Consider the following 19,296-nt stretch of genomic DNA (forward strand, 5'->3'; position numbering starts at 1 on the left):
AGGGAGGTGGAGAGGAAGGATGGGTACAGTGGAGGACCATAAGACATAGACTCATTCCACCGAGATGCTTCAGCCAGAGACTCATTCCACCAAGATGCAACACAAAGCATCATAGGAAGTCATTCCTGCCTGTGGCCATCAAACTTTACAACTCCTCCCTTGGAGGGTCAGACACCCTGAGCCAATAGGCTGGTCCTGGACTTATTTCCTGGCATAATTCACATATTACTATTTAATTATTTATGGTTTTATTACTATTTAATTACTTATGGTGCAACTGTAACGAAAATCAATTTCCCCTGGGATCAATAAAGTATGACTATGACATAGGAACAGAATTAGGCCATTCAGTCCATTGAGTTTGCTCTGCCATTCCATCATGCCTGATCCTGGATCTCACTTAACTCTATACACCTGCCCTCTTACCATAACCTTTGATGCCCTGAGCAAATAGGGAACTATCAGTTTTTGCTTTAAATATACCCACGGTCTTGGCCTGCACAGCTGTCTGTGACAGAGCATTCCACAGATTCACTACACTCTGGGTTTTAAAAAAAAACCTCCTTACCTCTGTTCGAAAAGGTTGACCCTGAATTTTGAGGCTGTGTCCTCTAGTTCTGGATACCCCCACCATAGGAAACGTCCTCTCCACATCCATCTTATTTAGTCCTTTCAACATTCTGTAGGTTTCAAGTAGATCCCCACGTAATCTTCTAGATTCCGGTGAGTCCAGGCCCATAGCTGCCAAACTCTCCTCATATGTTAACCCTTTCATTCCTGCAATGGTCTTTGTGAACCTCCTCTGGACCCCCTCCAGTGACAACACATCTTTTTTGAGATAAGGGGCTCAGAACTGTTGATAATACTCAAGTGTGGCCTGACTAGTGTATTATAAACCCTCAACATTGTCTCCTTGCTTTTATATTCTATTCCCGTTCAAATGAATGACAGCATTGCATTCTTTACCACAGACTCAACCTGTAAATTAACCTTCTGGGAATCTTGCACAAGGACTCCTAAGTCCCTTTGCACCTCTGATGTTTTAGAATTTCCCTCCATTTAGATAATAATCTGCACATTTGTTCCTTTTACCAAATACATTATCATACATTTCCTAACACTGTGTTCCATCTGCCACTTTTTTGCCCATTCTTCCAATTTGTCTAAGTCCTCTACAACTGCATTGTTTCCTCAACACTACCTACCCCTCCACCTATCTCCGTATCACCTACAAACTTTGTCACAAAGCCATCAATTCTATTATCTAAATCATTGACAAACAATGTGTAAAGCAGCGATTCCAAAACTGACCCCTGAGTCACTGGCAACCAACCAGAAAAGGCCCCCCTTTCTGGGGAGTGGAAATGTGTGGATGATGGGCAGATAGTGGTTGAAAGAGGAGAAAAAAGGATGATGTCTGGTTGACTGCATGAACTGAGGTATATTAGCTAAGGTGAGCAAGGTGAATCCATTCAACTTCACAACACTGACACCTTTTCATGATTGTAGGTCTCGAAGCAGGGGGAAGATGGTTGTTGAAGATGATGACAGTATGGATGGGTTGGAGACAACAGAAAATGCAATGGAAACAGGTAAGAAAATACATCCTGCTATTACTTCAGCTTTCAGAGAAGATATTAAGCTTTTGTCTTGTGCTGTACTTTGTGCTTGGAATCTATCATCGTGTAAGTGGCAATTTCAATGTTAAAAGCTCTATCTCATTACCAGAACAATTCTTGGGCAACATTTTATGCAGTATGCTTTCCTCTGAGCTTATCTAATCCATTAGATGCGTCAGAAAAGACTGATTTGGAACAGAGGAAACAAAGAGAAGAGCTATTTGAGGCTTTTAAAATTTTGCTCGATTAAACTGAAAAGGCTTTAGATAAGAATAAGTTATAAAATTGTCATGAAGAAATAGACAATATTTGTATTGGAATATAGTGTGCTTTGGTTCAGGAAGTGGTGATATAGTCTTTCATGTATTAAACTGATCTTCTGGCCAAAATAACTATAATGCCGTCATTCATCATTTTTGGGTCAAAGTCCAGGAATTCCCAACTTGTTTGTTGAATTGTTGCCAGTGCTGCAGTTTAGTGAGAGTGCCCACCAATGCCATATAAAATTTCTTTTGATGGCCGGTTGATTTTGAATGTTTCTCAAACTAATTTGTAAGTTTATCTCCTTTTAGTCTGTTAATTTCCCCAGTATTAGTTAGTAAATACCCTTTACTCTTTCTGGAAAATTTTCTGTATCTTTCAATGAAGCATTCTTCGGATTTTGTTGCCGGTTCCTTATTCTTCTGTCATAGTCAGTGAGGAATCCACATTATATCTTGCAAATCTTGTTATATATTAAAGGTGTTTTTACAGTTCACTGACTGCTGGCTGGTCAAATTAGCATCAATGTGTTTTTTAGTTCTTTGCACGTTTCAATTTATTGTGTGGTTGTGCTGTGATTGATAATGTTGACATTCAAACCTCAGAAGTACCATTGTTTTGTACAGAACTTAAGCATACTAGTCAAATATGGTTTAAATACTGCTCGAAGCACAGCACAATATGGCACAGGAATAGGTCCTGCAGCCCACATATCCATGTGGACCATAATGTTAATCTCACCAACCCCATTTGCCTGGCCATGATCTGTATCCCTGTATCCTGCCTGTTTACATGATTGTCTGAATGCCTGTTAAATATTGTCATCAATCTGCAACAAAAAAAGCTGCTACAGGAACTCTGCAAGTCAGGCAGTATCGATGAAGGATCTGCTGTGCCTCTTGACTAATGAAGTGGTGTTGTGGGTCACTCTGGACTGGAAGAGTAGAGGGGAGATAGCCAAGTATAAAGTAGTGAGGGGAAAGGGTAGAGCAGGAGCTGGCAAGTGATAGTTGGATACAGGATAGGACTGGTGATAGCAGGAAGAGTGAAATACGATGGAAGTTGGGAGGTGATGTGGGAGCAACAAAGGGCTGCAGATGATGGAATCTGATAGGAAGGGAAGGTCAAACCAAATAAAGGAGGTGATGGTCATTTGGCAACAGTGGGGAGGGGGAAACGGGAGGGGACCCAGGGGAGAAATAGGTAGGCAGAGAAGGGGAAAGAAGCAGAATTATCAGGGTTACGGGATGTTGGACATGTATAGGACAAATTGAGTACCTGAGGAGGTGGGAGAAGGTATAGGGTGTGCATGTAAAGGTTGATCTAACCTGGACCCACAACACCACCTCGTTGGTCAAGTAGGCACAGCAGCACTAACAACTTTCTGCAGGAGCACCATCAAGAATATCCTTTCTGGTGCATCATTGTGTAGTATGAAAGCTGCAAGGCATTGTACTGCAAGATCCTGCGGATGATAGTAGAATCCACTAAGAGGATTATCAGGCCTCTCCTCCCCACGTATTTGTGACATTTACTGGGAGTATTGTATATGAAGGGCTTTAAGCATTGTTGAGGATGCCTCCCACCTACCACACAATCTCTTTGACCCACTGCCCTCAGGAAGGAGGTGCAGGAGTATCAGAACTAGGTCTGCTGGACTGGGTAACAGCTTCTTCCCTCAGGCTGTGAGATTAATGAATACCCTGCCACCACCAAGTTATCATCGCTAGGACAACAAACAGGCTGCTATTTACTGTTCTGTTTACCTGTGCTGTGCGATTCATATGTATTTTGAATTGTATTTTTTTAACTTATAATATTTTGTTTTGTATGCTGAGAGATATCTTAGTTTAGAGGATCATTGCTTTGTTTGATCGTATATTGTCAGATGACAATAAACTTGAATTGAGTGGATTACCTAAAATTAGCATTTTCAATGTTCATATTTTGGATTGTAGACTATCCAGGTGGAAACATGGAGGTGCTGTTTCTTAAATTTGCATTTGGTCTCATCCTGATACTGTTGGAGGCTGAGGACAGGCAGGTTGTTGTGGAATGGGAAGGAGAATAAAGAGTTTGCATCTAGAAGGTTCAGGTGACCACAGTGGAACAGAACACAAATGTTCGGTGAAATAGTCACCTCATGTGCACTTGGTCCTTCCCCACTCAATCCTTCTCCTCTCTATGCACATTACTGTGCTGTATCTCTATATAAATAAACTGTAGGGGACATAACAACTGCCCCTAAATCTCCTATCCGACTACTATCCGGAGACCTAAAGTGGCCCCTCCAGGATAGAGAGAGATTTACATGGACAGATCCTCCAATCTTGTTTATTGCATTTGGTGCTCTTGAAATGGTCTCTGGGTTGGTGAGACTAAGTGCAGACAAGGTGTCTGCTGAGCATCTGTGTTCCATCTGCCAAAGCTGTCTGGAGCTAGTTGGTTGAATAACATTGGTGGGAAGCTTGAGTTTGGCTAGTCCTTTTCTTTGTTATATATACTGTACATAATTGACTTATGATTTCTCCCCTGTGATGGTTTTGTCAGACAAATAAAAAAAAAGTTTGAAATGTTTTGAGCAATTCATTCAGATATCTCTACAGGTTCAAGGGAGATTGTGAAGATATATAGTTTTAAAAAAAGCTTCACCTTTTATTTGCAAAGAAAGGTGTATTACGTTTGCATTTGTTTCTTTTAGAAGTATAGAATCTCTCACATGACAGTAAATGTAAAATCCATTAGTCACTAGATGTCCGTCATGACAGTTTATTCCCCAGAGACAGCTGAAAACAAAACTGTCTTGAACTGAACTTACAAAACAATTAAAATTGAGATTAAAAAAAAACTAAATGCTATTTGGCTCTTAGATTTGTTTTCAAGAAATCATTAGCATTATTTTTGTGCTACATGTTCTTTTATATATGTAGAATAACTATTGTGGATAGACTCAAATTTTCATTGGCTGACTGCCAAGTTTGGCAGTTCCCGTGTAATGCTTGAGGATAAAATCTGTTTTATTAAAAATGAAATTTCTGAAATTGCTTCTTCACTTGGTCACAGCTATCAAATAGTTTTGAGTTACAAAAGTCTAAATTGAGAGTTGAAGTTTTGGATAAGTGTTGCCTTATTGATTTCTCTTCCTCGTTGATGTTTCATTTAAATTCATCTCCATTTGGGTTCTGCTGCTACAGTATTCAAGATAATTTGAAGAAACAATCTGGCCCTCTTTTGGCCTTCATACTTTGCACCATTCCTCAGGACTCTGTTGGTTGTCAAAGCCTAACTTGCAATTTTTGGATTCAGGAGCATTCCCTGGCTTTGCAGAAATAGATCTGCAAGACTTTCTATGCTAATTCATATGGAAATGTTATGTATCCAGTGTTGTGAAAATGCCAAGCCATTAAGGGAACTGGAAACCATGCAAGGTATATATTCTGTAGCCACTTTATTAAGTACACCTTTACATGTGCACATATCTAATTATCTAATCATGTGGCAGCAACTAAAATGCATAAAAGGATGCAGATATAGTCGAAAGGTTCAGTTGTTCAGACCAAACACCTTAATGGGGAAGAGATATGATCTAAGTGACTTTGACCATGGATTTTCAGACTCAACAGTCTCTAGAGTTTACAGAGGATGATGCGGCTGAAATGCCTTGTTAATGAGAGGTCAGAGGAGAATAGGGAGACTGGTTCAAGCTGGCAGGATGGAGATAGTAACTTAAATGACCCTGAGTCAGAATAGTGGTGTGCAGAAGAGTCACTCAACGCCTAACACAGCAAACCTTGAAGTGGATGTGCTACAACAGCTGAAGACCATGAGAGGTACATGAGGTCTTAGGTTTGAATAACCAATAGTATTATGGGAATGTCTTCAGCAGTTCAGGAAAGTAGGTCATACAGTGGTATGCAGAAGTTTGGGCACCCCGGTTAAAATTGCTTGTCACCATGAATAGCTAAGCGAGTAAAAGATGACCTGATTTCCAAAAGGCATAAAGTTAAAGATGACACATTTCTTTAATATTTTAAGCAAGATTACTTTTTTTATTTCCATCTTTTACAGTTTCAAAATAACAAAAAACGAAAAGGGCCTGAAGCAAAAGTTTGGGCACCCTGCATGGTCAGTACTTAGTCACACCCCCTTTGGCAAGTATCACAGCTTGTAACCGCTTTCTGTAGCCAGCTAAGAGTCTTTCAATTCTTGTTTGGGGGATTTTCGCCCATTCTTCCTTGTAAAAGGCTTCTAGTTCTGTGAGATTCTTGGACCGTCTTGCATGCACTGCTCTTTTGAGGTCTATCCACAGATTTTCGATGATGTTTAGGTCGGGGGACTGTGAGGGCCATGGCAAAACCTTCAGCTTGCACCTCTTGAGGTAGTCCATTTGGATTTTGAGGTGTATTTAGGATCATTGTCCTGTTGTAGAAGCCATCCTCTTTTCATCTTCAGCTTTTTTAGAGACGTTGTGATGTTTGCTTCCAGAATTTGCTGGTATTGAATTGAATTCATTCTTCTCTCTACCAGTGAAATGTTCCCTGTGCCACTGGCTACAACACAAGCCCAAAGCATGATCGATCCACTCCCGTGCTTTAGTTGGAGAGGTGTTCTTTTCATGAAATTCTGCACCCTTTTTTCTCCAAATATACCTTTGCTCATTGCGGCCAAAAAGTTCTATTTTAACTTCATCAGTCCACAGGACTTGTTTCCAAAATGCATCAGGCTTGTTTAGGTGTTCCTTTGCAAACTTCTAACGCTGAATTTTGTGGTGAGGATGCAGGAAAGGTTTTCTTCTGATGACTCTTCCATGAAGGTCATATTTGTGCAGGTGTCGCTACACAGTAGAACAGTGCACCATCACACCAGAGTCTGCTAAATCTTCCTGAAGGTCTTTTGCAGTCAAACAGGGGTTTTGATTTGCGTTTCTAGCACTCGTAAGAGCAGTTCTCTCGGAAAGTTTTCTTGGTCTTCCAGACCTCACCTTGACCTCCTCCGTTCCTGTTAACTGCCATTTCTTAATTACATTACGAACTGAGGAAACGGCTACCTGAAAGCGCTTTGCTATCTTCTTCTAGCCTTCTCCTGTTTTGTGGGCATCATTTATTTTAATTTTCAGAGTGCTAGGCTGCTGCTTAGAGGAGCCCATGGCTGCTGATTGTTGGGACAAGGTTTGAGGAGTCAGGGTATTTATAAAGCTTTGAAATTTGCATCACCTGGCCTTTCCTAACGATGACAAGCTAGTTAAGGTCTGAGACCTTCGTAAAAGTTATCTGAGAGCTCAAATCTCTTGGGGTGCCCAAACTTTTGCGTGGTGCTCCTTTCCTTTTTTCACTCTAAAATTGTACAAAACAAAAATAATACACTAATCTTGCTTAAAATGTTGACAAGAATGTTTCATCTTTAACTTTATGACTTTTGGAGATCAGTTCAACTTCTACTCACTTAACTATTCACAGTAACAGAAATTTTGACCAGAGATGCCCAAACTTTGCATGTCACTGTGTCCTCTTCTCTTAGGTATTTTGGATTGTGTAGTCAATGGCATTGCCGACAGTGCCCCAACAATGATTAATTTGGAAAAAAAGGTCAAATACTGTCTCAATGCGTGAGGGGATTTTTTTTTGCCTATCGATTTGCTTCTCCTCTTGCTAATAAAATGATGAGCATCATGCTGCAGTGTTCTCCCATTCATTGGAATCCAAGCAGCAGTGTCAGTGATCCATTTATATGGTTTCTCTTTGATATTCTCTTCTTCTGAAAATGCTAAAAAGTTTTTTGCGGGTCCATTTTTATCCAGGAAGAGAGAGGTTCAGCTAATTGAGCAGTTGTAGAGAAGATCATGCTATCAAATTGAGCAAGTGGCATTATAAATGAGTTGGATCTTGTTATTAGTCTCTACATTTCTGCATCACTGGTGCATCTTGTGTTTATTATAAATCCTGGGTATAATAAAATATCTTGGGCTACAAATCATTAGGAGCTGGCGTTGGAAACATTAGGGCAGTTAATAAGAGCTAGGTTTTGAAAGGGGTGGTGGGGGGAGGAGAAGTTAGAAACTTATGAAGGGGATAAGAAAAAAATCCCTATTCTGTTATCCCTTTTCTTTACCTCCCCCGCCCTCATGACTTGCTGATCACCTTCACCTTCCTCTCTCGAGTTCCCTGTTTTCCTTTTATTCCTTAATCTACTGTCCTCTCCTATCAAATACCTCCTCCTTCAGCCCTTTGCCTTCTCCACTTATCATCACAGCTTCTCACATTATTTCCTTTTCTATCTTCTGCCTTCGTGGATTCACCTATCATCTGCCAGCTCCTCCCTTTTCTCTTTTATCCTGGCTCCTGTTCCCTTCCTTTACAGTCCTGATCAAAGGTCTCCGCCTCTAATGTCGACTGTTCAGAATCTGGTTCATTATCACTGACTTATGTCAGGAAATTTACTATTTTGTGATAGTATGGTGTAAGACATAAAAAAAATGGCATAAATTGCAAATGAACATTAGAAATTTGGTCACAGAAGAGAAGCTATTCCTAAGATACTGTGTTGGGTCTTCAGGTTCCTTTTCCTCCTATCTGATGGTAGTAATGAGAAGAGAGCTCGTCCCAGATGGTGAGCATCAGTAATGATGTATTCATCATCTTCTCACCACCTTTTGAGGTGTTCTCAATAGCGAGAAGGGTTGTGCCCACGGTGGGGCTGGTTGAGTCTACAACCTGTTGTAGCCTCTTTCGATTTTGTGTGTTGGAGCCTCCATGCCGGGCAGGATGCAACCAGTCAGAATGCTCTGTTTTCCTCCATAGATGCTGCTTGAACCACTGGGTTTCCCCAGAGCGTTGTGTGTTGATTCAGATTTCCAACAACTGCAGCTTTGTCTCCATATTTATTGGGTTGTAGTGATGGAATTGATGTGAATAATCAAAGGGCGACATTATCATACAGTTTGCTGGTTACATTATAAAGCCGTTCCTCAATACACAAAAGTGATCTTTTTTAGGAAGACAGAAAACAATTTGATGAAGGAACTCAGTGGGTCAAGCAGCATAATGTGAAGACAAAGAAAATGTACAACTTCCAGGTGAGGTGACACTTCACCTGAGAGTCTGTTGGAGTCATATACTGTGTTCGGTGCTCCTGTTGTGGCCCCCCAGTATATCAGTCAGACCCGACGTAGATTGGGAGACGGCTTCACCAAGCACTTACCAGGAAAAGTGAGATCGCTCCATTAGCCACCCATTTTAGTCCCATTTCTTTCCCATTCCGATATGTCCACCCATGGCCTCCTCCACTGCCGTGATGAGGTCTCACTTAGGTTGGGGGAACAACACTTTGTATTCTATTTGGGTAGCCTCCAACTTGATGGCATAAATATTGACTTCTCAAACTTCTGGTAATGCCCCACCCTCTTCACCATTGACCATCCCTTTTCCCTCTCTTACCTTTGACCATTGCCTCCCTCTGGTGCTCCTCCCTTTTCTTTCTTCCATGGTCTTCTGTCTGTTTCACCAATTGACTTCCCAGCCCTTTACTTCATCCCTCCCCCTCCAGGTTTCACCTAACATTTTGTGTTTCTCTCTCCCCACCCCCCACCTTTTAAATTTACTCCTCAGCCTTTTTTCTCCAGTCCTGCCGAAGGGTTTTGATCCAAAACATTGACTGTACTCCCCCCTTTTCTTTCATCCATGGCCTTTTGTCCTCTCTTATCAGACTGCCCCGTCTCCAGCCCTGTATCTCTTTCACCAATCAACTTCCCAGCTCTTTACTTCATCCCTCCCTGTCCTGGTTTCACTTAATCACCCGGTGTTTCTCTCTCCCCTCCCACCACCTTTTAAATCTAGTCCTCATCTTTCTTTCTCCAATTCTGCTGTAGGGTCTTGGCCCAAAACGTCAACTGTACTTTTTTCCATAGATGTTGCCTGGCCTGGTGAGTTCTTCCAGCATTTAGTGTGTGTTGCTTGGATTTCTAACATTTGCAGTTTTTCTCTTGTATGTATAATTGGCATAATTTCCAAAGTTGCAATGGTGCTGAATCGATCTTAGACTCTTTGAGGTAAAGAATAGACAAGTTAATACAGTAGATGTAATCCACTTAAATTTTGGTCTTTGTTTACTGTTGAGTCAGAAGATACCTTATCAGAGTCTGAGGGGTAAGTATCAAAATAGCAGGCAATGCAAAGTAATACAGTAATGGTTAAGGGGAATTGAACAGACTGGTTCAAAGTTTGCAAAGGAATTTGCGCTGGGAATACTGTTCTCCAGTTGATGAAATCAAGTGAAAAGAGACTTGGATGGCGCTTCAAATCAGATATTGGATTTGTTTGGCTAAGAGACAATCATAAAACATAGAAATAACTCTGATCTATGATTTTAAGCTCCACCAGACCATTGACACTAGAGTGAGTGTTGCCAACAAATATCAGAATGCAGAAATGAAATGTCATGGGTATTATTTCATTAAGATCACGGTTAACCCTGTTCATCATATCTGATGAAAATACTTTGCTTACTAATCCTAAACTAGTTAACTAGAGTAAAGGTTAACAAACCTTTTGCGGTATCATGCACTATTTAAATAAAATAGTTACTGAAATACATTAACTACTGAATGTCATTACGAACATGCCTGAAGTATGTATGTATTTGGAGAATATTTGAATTATGTGCCTTGGATTGTTCTTTTGAAGAACAATCAGTTGATTTGCTAAAATAAATGCCAATTTCTTTCTGATTTGTTCTGTGAAATGAGACCCATTCCTTGATCTTGGACTGATTATCATTTGTGCTTTCCAGTATGTCTAGTCTTCTATACATCCCAGATATAACTATATAACAATTACAACATGGAAACAGGCCATCTCGGCTCTTCTAGTCCATGCCGAATGCTTACTCTCACCTAGTCCCATCTACCTGCACTCAGCCCATAACCCTCCATTCCTTTCCTGTCCATATACCTATCCAATTTTTTTAAAATGACAAAATCAAACCTGCCTCAACCACGCCACCACTCTGAGTAAAGAAGTTCCCCCTGATGTTACCCCTAAACTTTTGCCCTTTAACTCTCAACTCATGTCCTCTTGTTTGAATCACCCCACTCTCAGTGGAAAAAGCCTATCCACGTCAACTCTATCTGTCCCCTTCATAATTTTAAATACCTCTATCAAGTCCCCCTTCAACCTTCTACGCTCCAAGGAATAAAGACCTAACTTGTTCAACCTTTCTCTGTAACTTAGGTGCTGAAACCCAGGTAACATTCTAGTAAATCTCCTCTGTACTCTCTCTATTTTGTTGACATCTTTCCAATAATTCGGTGACCAGAACTGTGCACATCTCTGATCTTTGCTTTATTTCACTAACTATCAGTCCTCTGCTGTTTCTGTATATCTATTAAGCACTATATCTCTTCCCCATACTCTTGTCTGTATTTTCTTCCAGTTTTTAGGATGATTTCTGCACAGAGGTCCTGAACCTATTTTGCTTCAGTGAACTAAGCACCCATTTCCATGGCTCTGTTTTGTTCTATCTGGCACCTGTACAAGCCTTTTGGAATGAGGAGCATTTACCTTAAATTACTGTCTTTTTTTTAGAAGGAAGACTCTGAGAAGACTGATCTCATTAGTTCATATTGGACCACATTGGCTCTTCTGTATGTATTGGTGTGCTGACTCTGCGTTTCTGACAATATTTCTGGAATTTCTGGTTTTGATTTCATTGTGTTTCCATTTAGCTACTTAATCTGTTATTTTACTTTGTTTTGAAGGGCTTTTATATCTGTGCAAAACACTTTTAACTACCTCATTTAGCTAGCCTGCACTCATTTCAATACATTTTTGCTGCCTCAATGAACTGAGCTTTGTATTTAATTCACTAGATTTCACCTCTTGTTCTAGCTGTCAGTTCAAAAAAAAAAAATTTTCTAAACCTCTTCTGTCCTTGTGTCAAACAATGAAATTTTGGAGTTTTTATAATAAAGGTTTGAGTCTGTTTTGTCTTCAGCTTCCCTTAGCCTATCAGGATTAAACCTTCCGTAATGTCCCCTGATGCCCTGATCCTGAATTTCCTCATTTTAGTTTTATTTTATTTCTGCCTTATTCTCTGAAGCTCATCTTTTCTTTGAGCTCCACCTTCCATTTATTCCATTAGGATCAATGTTGTTGACTGTGCAGCTTCTCATCCTGAGCCCCAAATTATCTGATACTTTCAGGGTTCCCTCTTCCTTCTCTCAAAAATATATTTGTCACTTATGACATGCAAACTAATACTCTATCTTCAAGATTCTCAGTATTTCATTAATTGGCAGTTTTCTAAACACTCCATGCCTCCTTCCCACAGTTCTGTTTTAATTTCTCCAATCTGACCTGACACAGTATAATAATTGCAAATGAGCTTCAGTGTGGTATAGTACTGAGTGCTGCAGCTGTATAAAACCCTGGTTGTCCACTTCTGTGTTTGAAGTTGGATGAAGAGGAGTTTTACCAGGGTATTGTCTGGATTAGACTGTCCTCATTGTGTAGATAGACCATCTAAAATATCCTATCTGGATGCATGGTGACCTGATATGACAACTGCACTGCCCAAGACTGCAAGAAACTGCAGGGAGTTCTGTACACAGCTCAACGCAGGATGAAAAAAGCCTCCCTTCCAGGGACTCTCACAGCCCTGGAAAAGCATCCAACATAATCAAAGACTCCTCTTTTCTTAAACAAGATAAAATCTGCAGATGCCGGAAATCCATGTGTAACACTCACTTTGCCTAGTGGCATCTCTTCATGTGCGTCTTCTCTCTTAATCCCCATTCTCCCCAAATCCCGCGCAAGCAACAGCTTACAGACACACAAGAAAGAATAACATCTGTCCCAATTAGTTAGCAAATGAATACAAGTCCTGCTATCAGTAATTATAACCCAAACATGCTGCTACAGAGAACCCCTTACCTCAGCAGTTAACATTACAAAGAAGCCATTTTATTATAACACTATAGAGAAGCCATTTTATTAGCCTTAGCAAGTAACATGAAAGAAGAAATCCCTTACACAAGCAACACACACAAAATACTGGAGGAATTCAGCAGGCCAGGCAGCATCTAGGAAAAAGTACAGTCGATGTTTTGAGCCAAAACCAAGTCCTGCCAAAGGGTTTTGTTCCAAGACGTCGACTGTACTCTTTCCCAAGATGCTGTCTGGCCTGCTGAGTTCCTCCAGCATTTTGTGTATGTTACTCCTCTTGCACATTTGTTGTTCTCTCCTCTGCCATCAGGCAGAAGATAGAAATGCCTGGAAGCACATATAATTGGGCTTAAGGACTTTACTGTGGTTTTAAGACTTTTGAACATAACCACATCCTCAGAAGATTGAGGCAAGCAAGGTCTTCCTTCTCCTTCCCTCCCATAACCATTGAGAGCATCCTGACAAGTTGCTTCTTCATCTGGTATGGGATCTGTTGAGCATCGGACCAGAAGTACCTACAAAGAACTGTGAGAACAGCTGAGGGGATCATATCGGTCTCCCTACCATCCATTTATCAGGAGCACTGGAATACAAAAGTAGGCTAGCCAACAATATTAAAGAGGATATCAAAAGTTCCTTTGGATGCTGTACATAAAGTGTAAAAGAGGTCCATGTGTAGATATTAGACCACTGGAAAATGATTCTGGAGAGGTAGTAATGGTGGACAATGAACTGAATAAGTATTTTGCATCAGTCTTCACTGTGGAGGACACTAGCAGTATGCTGGAAGTTCCAGCTGTTGGGGATCATGAAGTGTGTGAAGTTACCATAACTGGAGAGAAGGTTCTTGGGAAACTGAAAGGTCTGAAGGTAGAAAGGTCACCTGAAACAAATGGTCTCAAGATACTTAGAGGCACGTGGTAAAATAAGCCGAAGTCAGCATGGTTTCCTCAAGGGAAATTCTTGCCTGACAAATCTGTTGGAATTCTTTGAAGAACAAGCAGAATTGACAGAGGATAATGGATTGATGTTGTGTACTTGAATTTTCAGAAGGCCCTTGACAAGGTGCCACACATGAGACTGCATATTACAGGAAAGAATCTAGCATGGATAAAGCAGTGGCTGCTTGGCAGGAGGCAGAGAGTGGGAATAAATGGAGCCTTTTCTAACTGGCTGCCGGTGACTAGTGGTGTTCCACATGTGTCTGTGTTGGGACCGATTCTTTTTATGTTATATGTCAATGACTTGGATGATGGAATTGGCGGCTTTGTTGTAAAGTTTGCGGACAATATGAAGGCAAATGGAGGGACAAGTAGAGAGGCTACATTGAACGCATTGAGAGAATGGGCAAAGAAATGGCAGATGGAATACAGTTTCGGAAAGTGTATGGTCATGCACTTTGGTAGAAGAAATGAAAGGGTTGACTATTTTCTAAATGGAGAGAAAATATAAAAAAAACTGAGAGATACAAAGAGATTTCAGAGTCCTTGTGTAGGATTCCCTAACGGTTAATTTGCAGGTGGAGTCTGTGGTGAGGAAAGCAAGTGCAATGTTAGCATTCATTTTAAGAATACCAGAAAATAAAAGTAAGGCTATAATGGTGAAACTTTATGAAGCACTGGTGAGGCCTCACTTGGAGTATTGTGAGCACGTTTGGGCCTCTTAGAGAGGATGTGCTGAAACTGCAGAGGGTTCAAAGGGTATTCATGAAAATGATTCCAGCATTGAATAGCTTGTCATATGACGAGTGTTTGATGGCTCTGGACCTGTATTCACTAGAATTCAGAAGAATGTGGGGTGACTTTATTGAAACCTATCGAATGGTGAAAGGCCTTGATAGAGTGGATGTGGATAGGATGTTTCCTATGGTGGGAGAGGGTAAGACCAGAGGACACAGCTCAGAATAGAGGGGTGTCCTTTTAGAGTGGAGATGAAGAATTTCTTTAACCAGAGGGTGAAGAATCTGTGGAATTCGTTGCCACAGACAGCTGTGGAGGGCAAGCCTTTATGTATATTTATGGCAGATGCTGATAAATTCTTGATTGGTCAGGGCATGAAGGAATGCGGGGAGAAGGCAGGAGATTGGGGCTGTGGGAAATTGGATCAGCCATCATGAAATGGCAGAACAGACTCGCTGTGCCAAATGACTCTTATATTTTATGGTCTTGTATGCAAGGCCCTTAGTATTATTAAGGATCCCACCAATCTATTCAGCACCCTTTTTGATTTTCTACATTAGGCAGGAGATTATGATGCATAAAAACACGAATGGTTAGAATGAAAAACAGTTTTTCTTCCCCCAGGCCATTACGCTTCTGGACTCCCTGCCGCATCGTAATTGAAGTGTCATTTGTTAATCTGTTCTGTAGCTTACAATATTTAATATTCATACACTTTAGTTTGTTACTTATGTGTGATTATCTTCATAAGTTATTGTGTGCTATGTGTTATGTGTATCTAATCTCTCTATCTATGTATATATATGTACACATATATACGACTTTATTGTCATTGTGCCAATGAAATGCAGTTAGCATCTAACCAGAAATGCAAAGAATAGTGTTATTTACAAAATAACTGAATAAAAAGTAAATACTACAGCACACAAATATAAAAGTACTGAGACAGTACAATATGGGTGCAATACTGCTTAGCGCTGTGATGTGAAGTTCAGCAGGGTCATAGCCTCAGGGAAGAAGCTCTTCTTGTGCCTGCTGGTGTGGGAGTGAAGGCCCCTGTAGCGCCTGCCGGATGGGAGGAGAATAAAAAGTCCATGGTTAGGGTGAGATGCACCCTTGCTAATGCTTTTCGCCCTGTCCTGGCAGCGCTTATGATAGATGTTCTCAATGCTGGGCAATTTGGTGCTGATAATCCGCTGAGCAGTTTTCACCACCTGCTGTAGTGCTTTGCAGTCCGATATGGGACAATTGCCATACTACACTGAGATGCAGTTGGTCAGTATGCTCTCAGTGGTACAGCAGTAAAAGTCCATCAGTATCCTGGGACAGAGGTGAGCTTTCTTGATGCTCCGCAGGAAATAAAGGCGCTGTTGCACCTTTTTGATCAGGATGGAGGAGTTCAGGGACCAGGTGAGATCCTCGGAAATGTGGACACCAAGGAATTTGAAGCTTGATACGCGCTCCACTACAGCTCCGTTGATGTAGATTGGAACATGAATGTGGCTCCTAGCATGCCTGAAGTCCACAATGATCTCCTTGGTCTTCTGGGTGTTAAGGGCCAGGTTGTTGTTGGCACACCACAGGGCCAGGTGCTGGACCTCGTCCCTGTAGGCCGTCTCGTCATCCCCTCTGATAAGGCCAACCACCGTGGTGTCGTCTGTGAACTTGATTATGGAGTTAGAACCATGTACAGGAGGAGCACAGTCATAGTTGAAAATGGAGTACAGAAGAGGGCTCAGCATACAGCCTTAAGGCACGCCGGTGTTTAGGGTGAGAGTGGAGGAGGAGAGGTTGTCTAACTTAACTGATTGGGGTCTGTTAGTCAGAAAGTCCAAGATCCAATTGCAGAGGGTTGAGCTGATACCAAGCTGGCGAAGTTTGGCAATCAGCTTGGAGGGGATCACTGTATTGAATGCCGAACTAAAGTCAATGAACAGCATTCTGACGTAAGAGTTGGGGCTGTCCAGGTGGGTCAGGGCAGAGTGAAGTGCCATGGAGATGGCGTCCTCTGTTGACCTGTTGGTGAGATAGGCAAATTGATGGAGGTCCGGGGTAGTGGGCAGACAGGATTTCAGATGTGATAGAACCAGTCTCTCAAAGCACTTTGCAATGATGGGGGTGAGTGCAACTGAGCAGAAGTCATTCAGGCCCGTGGTAGTGGAATGCTTCGGCACTGGCTCGATGGTGGCGATCTTGAAGCTTGTGGGGACAACTGCCTGGGCCAGAGACAGATTGTAAATGTCCGTGAAGACCCTGGCCAACTGCCCTGCACAGACTCTGAGCACATGGCCAGATATTCCACCCAGACTAGCTGCCTTCCGTATATTCACCCTGCTCAGAGTGGCACAGACATCGGAGGTGGAAAGTGAGAGAGGCAGTTCACCAGGTGGGAGATCCGCTTTGAGGGTGACCTTGTTCTCTCAGTCAAAGCGAGCGCAGAAGTAATTGAGCTCATCAGGGTGGGAAGCAGAGCTGGGGCACAGTACTAGGTGGTTTGAAGTCTGTAATGACCTGTGTGCCATGCCGCATGCACCGGGGGTCCGAAGAGTTGAAATATATATATATATGTACTTAAATGACAATAAACTTGATTTGTATGGTAAGATGAACCCTTCACTTAGCAGTCTATCTTGTCATGGTCTTGGAATCTGACTGTTTACTTGCGCTGCACTTTCTCTGTTACTGTAATACTATATTGTGCATAATTTTACTGATTTCCCTTCTACTACCTCAATGTACTCATGTTTTGAAATGATCTTCTGGATGGCGTACAACACAAAGCTTTTCACTATACCATAGTACATGTGACAATAGTAAACCAATAGCTTTAAGGAGAAGTTAAGTACATTTGGATTGTTTTCACTAGATCCTAACAGATTGAGGGATGACCTGAAAGAAGAATGCATAGATGTGGTGGATGTTTCCCAGGGTAGAAAATGAGAAGTTTATAGGGGATGTGTGTGAGGCTAGGATTTTTTTGTGTATAGATTAGGGTGTGCCTGAAGTGTGTTACCAAAGAGGTGCTGGAAGTAGAAAAGAAAGCAATGTTTAGAAGGTATTTAGGCAGACACTTGAACAGGTAGTCAATGAAGGGAGATAGACTCCAGCAGTCAGAGAGTTATTGTGTTGGAGCAGACATAGTAGTCTGAAAGGCTTGTTCCAGTGCAGTACTCTTTCTGTCTATTCCATTTGGTGCAGAAAAAGTTTACCTTAAAGTCAGTAGACATATCCTTTCTTGAGAAGGTGGGGGAGGGGTGCAGTCTAGTGTTTTTATATATTTCACACATGCATTTCAATATATAGGTTGTTTTACTTTAGTAACTATCACTTTTTTCCAGAATATATCCTTGGAGGCAGTAGTTCATTGCTCCAATCTAGGGATATTTTCATTTTGTCTGACGGGATTTGCTTAGAAAAAAAGTGAATTTGGTGCTTTGGAGTGGTTCAGCAGGTGGTAAATCAGTAGAATAGAGTGATGGTTAGATACCTTGGAAATTGCTGAGGTGAGGGTCTAAAATGACAGCAGTGGCTTAGAGTTGGATGATCTTGGGCCATTGTGGTAGAAGGGAATCCACAGTATTGCAATTCAGGTAGCGTGTGACTCCATTCTGTATTTGATTTATTTTCAGCAAAGTTAGCACATTTCCTATACCAATTGGGTTATGCTTGTCTACTTTTTTTTCATTTAAACATGAACTCTGTTTCAAGGCACATTTAAATTTCATAAACGTACTATGTATTCTTCTCAGCTGAGTTCTTCTCTCCACATACTCTGTCTACTCTAATCTGCTGCTTTGAAAAAGCAACCTACGTAGTCACAGAATCTTCCTGCCCTGGACATTGACTCTCCGTACTGTTACAGGGCAGACAATACAAAAGTTTGAAAAGGCGCACCACCTTTCTCAACAACAGCTTCTGTAAGACTATTAAATAGACCTCTTGTATGTTAAAGATGGACTTCTGACTTTCTAATCTACCTCACCTTGGCCGATGTGCCTTATTGTCTACTTGCTCCTTACTTTTTCCATAACTGTAACCATGTCATATGCTACATTCTGTTACTGCTTTCTCCTCACAGTACCTTAAAGTACTTGGTTCTGCAAACCATCCAGGTACATCATTTCAAAGCACATTGGTACATGTGACATTGTCTCAAAGGTAAATTTAGAAATGCTAGAAGTACTCAGCAGGTCAGCCAGTACCTGTGGAAAGAGAAGTAGAGTTGCGTTTTGGATCAGTGATCTATGTGATGCTTTGCTAAACAGATTCATAATAGGTTATTATGAATAAAAGGTGATTGTAACAACAAGTTGAATAAAATGATTTTAAAAAGAGCTGTTTATCCATTGAAGCCAATTCAGATAATCTTTTAATGTAATTGTGATGGATAAGATGATGAAGAACAGTTGATGCAGAGCGAAGAGATTGTGATGGAATAAGTTAAAACATGAATAGTCTCCAGCTAGGGTACTATATACAATTCTCAGAGAATCAGGTTATGATCACTGGCATGTGTCGTGAATTCTGGTTGTCACAGGACAGGAAGGATGCTTGTACCATTAAAGGTGCTGCAGAGGAAATCATGGTGGATGTTGCAAGGCTGGATGCTTCTAAAAGGCTGGAGAATAGTAGTCAGGCGAGGGGAGATTTAATTTAACTTCATTAAATTTAGGGTTCTCAACAAGATTAAGAAGACCCATTTACCTCAGTTGAGAGCTCAATTTGGGGGGGTGGGGGTCAAAGTTATATTGAGTCCAGTGGGACACTTTTTGCAGTGAGGGGAAAAAGGTGCTCTTCTGT

General features: G+C 41.2%; 1 protein-coding gene across 10 annotated transcripts in view; it reads left to right on the forward strand.

Moving 5' to 3' along the window:
• kmt2ca (lysine (K)-specific methyltransferase 2Ca) overlaps positions 1 to 19,296 on the forward strand; it is a 487,395-nt gene that overhangs the window by 142,776 nt on the left and 325,323 nt on the right. For all 10 annotated transcript variants that reach the window (XM_072254064.1, XM_072254065.1, XM_072254063.1 and 7 more), the window contains one exon: positions 1,510 to 1,592. In XM_072254064.1, the coding sequence (XP_072110165.1) occupies positions 1,510 to 1,592 (83 nt within the window). The remainder of the gene's footprint in view (positions 1 to 1,509; positions 1,593 to 19,296) is intronic.

The sequence above is a fragment of the Mobula birostris genome, chromosome 3 (genome assembly GCF_030028105.1).
Source record: "Mobula birostris isolate sMobBir1 chromosome 3, sMobBir1.hap1, whole genome shotgun sequence".
Classification (NCBI taxonomy): Eukaryota; Metazoa; Chordata; class Chondrichthyes; order Myliobatiformes; family Myliobatidae; genus Mobula; species Mobula birostris.